The sequence below is a fragment of the Oncorhynchus keta genome, chromosome 13 (assembly GCF_023373465.1).
Source record: "Oncorhynchus keta strain PuntledgeMale-10-30-2019 chromosome 13, Oket_V2, whole genome shotgun sequence".
Taxonomy (NCBI): Eukaryota; Metazoa; Chordata; class Actinopteri; order Salmoniformes; family Salmonidae; genus Oncorhynchus; species Oncorhynchus keta.
Window position 1 is genome coordinate 12,201,134 of NC_068433.1, and position 7,119 is coordinate 12,208,252.

The following is a 7,119-nucleotide window of genomic DNA, read 5'->3' on the forward strand; positions in this document are numbered from 1 at the left end:
GAAGAACACTGAAGGTGTGTGTGTGGCGCGTGCCTGTGGCTACTATCGGCCTACTGAGCACCAAGGGATCAATATGCCACCAGAGAAAAGACAGACCTGGGTTCAAATATTATTTGAAATCTCTTAAATATTTTGAGCCCGTCTGGAGTGCCAGATGGTCGGGCAGGATTTGTACTTTTGAGACTATTGCATTGGTTCCGTTGTACCAGGCAGCTCAATGAAAGATTACAAATACTATTTGAACCCAGGTCTTAGCTCATTGCGATGGCTGGAATGGCTGGAACGTACTTTTACCCACCATAAGCTTGTTAGTAATAGCAGTGCAAACTCACACACCACACACTCACAACACAAAGGTTTTGAGAGAACGTTCATCTGATGTAACGATCAGTCGTCTTACCTATTGCATATTTATTTGTTTTCTATATTTATTCTATACTGTAAGGTCAAGTTTCATGTTGAGAACACACGTCTCTGCTGTGAAAACTCTCCTGGACCATCCATTCACCCGTGTATCTTTACGCATTGAGCCAAAGACTTGACGTGTGTTCTAGAAGATTCCACTGCCATCCTGTGATATGATAGGTGTGATTCACATTTCCAAAATAACCCGTTTTGTATGTACAGCAGAGGAGGCTGGTGGGAGGAGCTACAGGAGGACAGGCTCGTTGTAATGGCTGGAATGGAATTACTGGAGCTGTATCAAACACATAGAAATCACATGTTTAACTCCATTTCAGCCATTACAACGAGCCCATCCTCCCTCCTATATCTCGTCCCAACAGCCTCCTCTGATGCAAAGATGACCCCACCCGTAGTCCCTCATAATGGACCAGCTCCCTGACCCCCCCCGTAGTCCCTCATAATGGACCAGCTTTTTCCATTTCCCAAACCTCTTAAATTCACACATAATATACTATAGTAGTTGTCACGTACAGACATGTGGACTGTATCACTGTCATTCATGTGAAACTGAACTTAACCTTGTCCGAACTGAAGCACTTTTCTCCTTGCAGATGTATGTGGTTCCTGTGGTTGTATTGTGTACTTAAAGAAGTCTCCGTAACTGTATACTTGTCCCTGTGCTTTGGTGTCTGATTGGTCAAAACAGATCATGTGTTGCTTCTCCACCAATGATAGACCCGTGTGTTGCATGTGAAGGCACGGCACCTATAAAGATGACTATGAACAGCCACAGTATAGAGGTCACAGGACCTGTTGGTTGTTAGTAGAGGCTGAGGTGATGACATTCAGAAAGGGTTTCTCCTATAGAAACAGATAATACTTCTGCTCCCCCATTGACTGATGAACACTGTGAGACAAGTTGAATGGTACATCCCATTAAAAGGATACTGCTTCTTATCTTTGTGCTCGGTCATCTGTGCCAACTTTGGATATAACGTCACACTGGTCTAAATAACCGTTCATTTTACATGTAGAGATAGATGGCGGATATCCACCCGGGACTGAAACCCGGGTAACGTCGCCACCGTCTGGTCCATCGCAGTGGTAAAACACGGACTTGATGATCAAATGGAAACGTTTATATATTGTAGGAACATTTCTTAAAAATACAACACACAAAACACTAGCTTCTAAAACAGCGAGGCTCAGTACTGGATAGATCACAAGGTAGAGTTCAGAAGGAAGTAAATGCATTGGACCAAAAGAGATCGGTGACCATTGACAGGCAATATATTTACATCAAAGCAGTGAGTCAGGAAGAACAAGGCCTCCCCAATGCACACAGAAAATGACACGACAGAATAATCAGTATAAAGGACTTCAGATATACAGGGAGAGATATGACAGGTGGAGGTAGGAAAGGGTAAGCGTAGTATATATTATCTCATAGCCATTGTGCGCGTTTCAGATGGCAGTCGGCGACTGCAGACTGGCTGACCTACAAATCACATTGGATCCTAAATTACTATGGATTATGATTTGTAGATCGATTGTAGTCGATCTCCAACGTTCCTTTTTTGTACTCAGCAGGAAAGATGTGGCATTGAGCGATAACTATGTACAGGGGGCGGCAGGTTAGAGGTCAAGGCTCTAGGCTGAGTTGGCATTGAGCGATAACTATGTACAGGGGGCGGCAGGTTAGAGGTCAAGGCTCTAGGCTGAGTTGGCATTGAGCGATAACTATGTACAGGGGGCGGCAGGTTAGAGGTCAAGGCTCTAGGCTGAGTTGGCCCTCTTGTAGGCCACCATGCTGTTGACCTTGTGGATGGAGGTGGTGAAGGAACGCAGACGAACCTCCTCCGATTGGTCGATGAGCTGGGGGCCCGACTCCTCCCATTTGTCGGGCACCTCTAGGTCCTTGTCGGTGTAAACGAGGAGGTCAAAGGCACCTGGGGAGAGGGGTTAAAATTCAGGGGTTATCAAGGCGCATCAAGAACATTTCTGTAAAGAGGAATATGTGCCGGTCAAACGTCCGACCAGATTTTAGAAGATAAAATAGAAATCCATTTAATGCAGTCCCTTTATGTGCCCATAAACACTGATGAAGAGAGGAATGAGCCTTCCAAGTGAACATTAGCTTATTGCACATCTCCCTCCATCTGGCTTGTCATTATCCTTAGTTTCAGTGTTTAGGACAGAATATTTATTTTCCCACTTGTAGATGCCTCCATCCTTGGTACAGTAGCTAGTAAAACTAACTAGCTTGATTTGTTGTTATAAAATATAAAATAAAAAAGGTAACTACTTGAGGAAGATCGCTTTATCTAAATAATCCTCCTGGGTATATGGCATCTGGAAATGATCTTTTAGGGAGATGAATCTAGCAAAACGTCTGGAAATGATCTTTTAGGGAGATGAATCTAGCAAAACGTCTGGAAATGATCTTTTAGGGAGATGAATCTAGAAAAACGTCTGGAAATGATCTTTTAGGGAGATGAATCTAGAAAAACGTCTGGAAATGATCTTTTAGGGAGAGGAATCTAGCAAAACGCCTGGAAATGATCTTTTAGGGAGATGAATCTAGCAAAACGTCTGGAAATGATCTTTTAGGGAGATGAATCTAGAAAAACGTCTGGAAATGATCTTTTAGGGAGAGGAATCTAGCAAAACGCCTGGAAATGATCTTTTAGGGAGATGAATCTAGCAAAACGTCTGGAAATGATATTTTAAGGAGATGAATCTAGCAAAACGTCATAAAATACCGGAACACTTCCCGCCTGTAAACAACTGTCTGTCACGAACGCAATAGGTGGGAACATTTGCAGTCTTGTACAAATTGATAGAATGTTGCAGGTTGCTAAGTCAAGCTCCAGACAGACAGGCAGGGAGAGTAGAGAGCTTATTTGATTGAAAGACAACCTGAACCAACCTCTCTGCACGGAAAAACTGATTTATAAAATGTTTTTTTATTTTCATCGGGATATTTGCTTGGCAACAAAGTGTCCAGAAATGTGCTTATTGGTTGGCTTTTATGTTTGTTTTTTTATTGGCCAAAAGCAGGCCCTTAACTGCCAATGGAAACACTGGTTATCACACACACACACACTACTCACAGGCAGTCTCCAGCAGGGGTAGGAAGGTGACAGTGGCGGTGATCTGTCTGATGACTGAGCGAATCTCATCCTGGATGGACTTGATGGACTTCTCCCTGGGAGCGCTGAGAGAAGAGACACACAAAGGCCGTCACATGTTTGTGTGTCTGTGGTGGTCAGGTACCACTGCTGCTGAAGGATCCTACCGTACCTGATCTCCTTGGCACTCTTGTCACACTCAATGTCAAACTGCCACCGTTCCAGCACCTCACTAGTCTCCAGACATGTGATAACAAGGACTAGCTTCTGCACTGTGCAGTCAAACAGCCACTCTGCAACACAGAGACACAAGTCAGTCAAACAGCCACTCTGTAACACAGAGACACAAGTCTCTACAGCAGAAACAGACATACTGGCATCTCTGAGGGAACGAAAACATTGATCAAAATTGAGAAAATCAACACAGTAAGTTGTGAAATATGACACCTCATTTGACCTTGTGAGAAATAACATAGGGTTAATAGCCACTCAAGTGACTGGAGCAAAGGTTAGATCGTCCTGCTATAAAGTGTCTGTCAGTGTTGACCTCTGCCCCCCATTTATTAGAACGTTCTGCGCATGTGCGTTACATTCAATCGAGTTTATTTCATACTGCACCTTTGAGCTGTGACACAACGTTGGTCAGGTAGTTCTTCAGCTTGGTGTCAGTGGTGAGTTGAAGGCTCATGTCATACTGGGCGACTCGGGAGAACGTCTCCGGTGGGTAGAGTCCTCGCTGGTACAGGATACTGTTGATCCCGAATGCTGCAGGGACAGACATAACGTTAGGTGGTTAGCTAGTTAACTAGTAACAATATTGTTGTCTCAATAATGCATAAAGGGGCACAATTACACACGTATGGATATATTAGTATAGCAAACTCACATGTAAGGACATACATATTACTTATCGTCATGGAAAATACGGATGCGATGGTTGTAACTACGTTAGATGGCTGGCTTCCGCAGAGAAAACCATCGCCATGTTCAAGTAGCATGCCTTTCCTTTCTGATCAGGCGAAAATAAAGCAAAAGTCGGTGAAATACTTACAGAAAAACTCGGCCACAAGCTCAGCGCTGCCTTTCAGGGTAATGCCTTTCAGTGTGCTCGTCATCTTTGCACGTTTGAGTTATATCCTTTTGTTGTATTGTATTTTCTTCTCGGTCAGATTTATTTTTCTACCCGCCGCCAAGGTTTGAAATGTGCAGGTCATTGAACTTCCGCGCATGCGTAACCCACCGAGCCAGTTTACAACACAGCAATGTTGCGTCTCTGACGCCAGAGGGCGGTGTTGTGCCAGACCTGGAGATTTACAATCTGCTGATCATTCTTAAGGATTCTATTATAAAAGTAGTCTCCAGACAGCATAGTATATTACGATAAGTACAAGCTTTTCTAATCTTACATACTCAACCGTCCTACGCTTTCTAATGTTCATACTCTATTACAACAGTGTTATCTACAGTAGGGATGGGTCACTGGCGGCCCCCCTTTTTGTGGGCCTGCAGACCAATTCAAAACGTACTGTGGAGAGTTAGAATAATAAAATACATTGGGGCAAATTCGAAATTTGTTTTTGCATCCGCAGTCACTCGATTAGCCCATGTCAGTCATTTTTTTTTTCAATTTGTAAGTTAGTCTAGCGGACAGCTATCTAAACTTGTAGTAAGCATGGTGGAATTACTGACCAGGGTGGGGCCCATTTATCATCAGTTATCATATTAAAAACAGCAAACATTTGCCTTCACCCTATGGAAAAATGTGTAGAATTGCAGGAAATGAACTGTCAAACTGCTAATGTTTCTCTCTGCCCTGTGGTCAAACTGTGTAAAATTACTGCAATCTTGCTTTAAAACAGCAACAGTTTCTCCAGGCCCTGTGGTCAAACTGTGTAGAATTACTGCAATCTTGCTTTAAAACAGCAACAGTTTCTCCAGGCCCTGTGGTCAAACTGTGTAGAATTACTGCAATCTTGCTTTAAAACAGCAACAGTTTCTCCAGGCCCTGTGGTCAAACTGTGTAGAATTACTGCAATCTTGTTTTAAAACAGCAACAGTTTCTCCAGGCCCTGTGGTCAAACTGTGTAGAATTGCAGCAATTTTTGAAATGTTATTTTGTATGGATTTGGGTACGCGGACCCTCACGATGAGTTTTTTTTTTTTTTGTGGCCCCCTCCCACAAGTTGCCCAATCCCTGATCTACAAATATAGACCCCCTGGGAAAAAGATACAACTTCTTCTGAGGGATAATAATGCTGCTACTGTTATTTTTTAATCTGAAAGGATCCATTTACCCTGTTCTCAGCTGCATGCTTTTGAGCACCACTTTCAGTTTATTTATTTTTTAACTTTAGATATTAGCTACAAGATGCCGTCAAGTGAAAAACCATATGTGCAACAGTCATACATTTTTCCAGTGATAACTATCATCTGCCAGATTTCACGACACTGTTGAGGAATAATGTCACACCTGCATGTGGTGCCACTCCTGCTGTTGTCTATGGAAAGCACTTGCTCTTTCCTGCCAACAGTACTGCAGGAAACCTATACAGGCTGTAAGCCCAACAGTGAAGTCACCTGTTGCACAGTATTCACACATTGGCCATTACCACAGGTCTTTCCTCTACCGCAGGCTTGATGTTCTCATTCATCATCCTTTTCAACTGTTCCGAACTTTCTTTGAACGTCAATACAAGGGAATAGAACACAAAAGCCCATCAACTGGTCCGGTCATTTGGTCACGAAAAGCACCTGGCCCTATACTAAGAAGTCTGCCATTTTGAAACTACACCAGTAAATAGAGTTTTTTTTCTCAACCGACCTTCAATGCAACAAAGTCCTTCTCACAGTTCTGTATTATTCTGGACGGTCTCTGCTTTAAATGAGCAAATATTGGAAACCTTTCCATTGCCCATAACAAATAAAAGCGATCGGTGATCGTCTCTCTGGAATTTAACAACAGTATTGACCAAGTGGTGCTCAAGTTCCAATCCTAAACCATTGAATAACCAACCAAATGGCTGTCATGTTATCAGTCTAACTGTTCAATAGATTTCTCCAGGAACCTCAGCACCACTGTTACATTTCACAGGAGAGACTGTGGTGACCCTCTCAGGAGTTATACTATTTCACAGGAGAGACTGTGGTGACCCTCTCAGGAGTTATACTATTTCACAGGAGAGACTGTGGTGACCCTCTCAGGAGTTATACTATTTCACAGGAGAGACTGTGGTGACCCTCTCAGGAGTTATACTATTTCACAGGAGAGACTGTGGTGACCCTCTCAGGAGTTATACTATTTCACAGGAGAGACTGTGGTGACCCTCTCAAGAGTTATACTATTTCACAGGAGAGACTGTGGTGACCCTCTCAGGAGTTATACTATTTCACAGGAGAGACTGTGGTGACCCTCTCAGGAGTTATACTATTTCACAGGAGAGACTGTGGTGACCCTCTCAGGAGTTATACTATTTCACAGGAGAGACTGTGGTGACCCTCTCAGGAGTTATACTATTTCACAGGAGAGACTGTGGTGACCCTCTCAGGAGTTATACTATTTCACAGGAGAGACTGTGGTGACCCT

General features: G+C 43.3%; 1 protein-coding gene across 1 annotated transcript; it reads right to left on the reverse strand.

Annotated features, from left to right (window-relative positions):
* Positions 1-1,529: 1,529 nt before the first annotated feature.
* LOC118378528 (mitotic spindle assembly checkpoint protein MAD2A-like) lies at positions 1,530-4,762 on the reverse strand. Its single transcript, XM_052459367.1, has 5 exons — positions 4,588-4,762; positions 4,155-4,301; positions 3,709-3,829; positions 3,519-3,622; positions 1,530-2,354 (listed from the first exon to the last, which is right to left on the reverse strand). The coding sequence occupies exons 1-5, from the start codon at positions 4,649-4,651 to the stop codon at positions 2,182-2,184; spliced, it is 609 nt and encodes a 202-aa protein (XP_052315327.1). The 5' UTR covers positions 4,652-4,762; the 3' UTR covers positions 1,530-2,181.
* Positions 4,763-7,119: the final 2,357 nt, after the last annotated feature.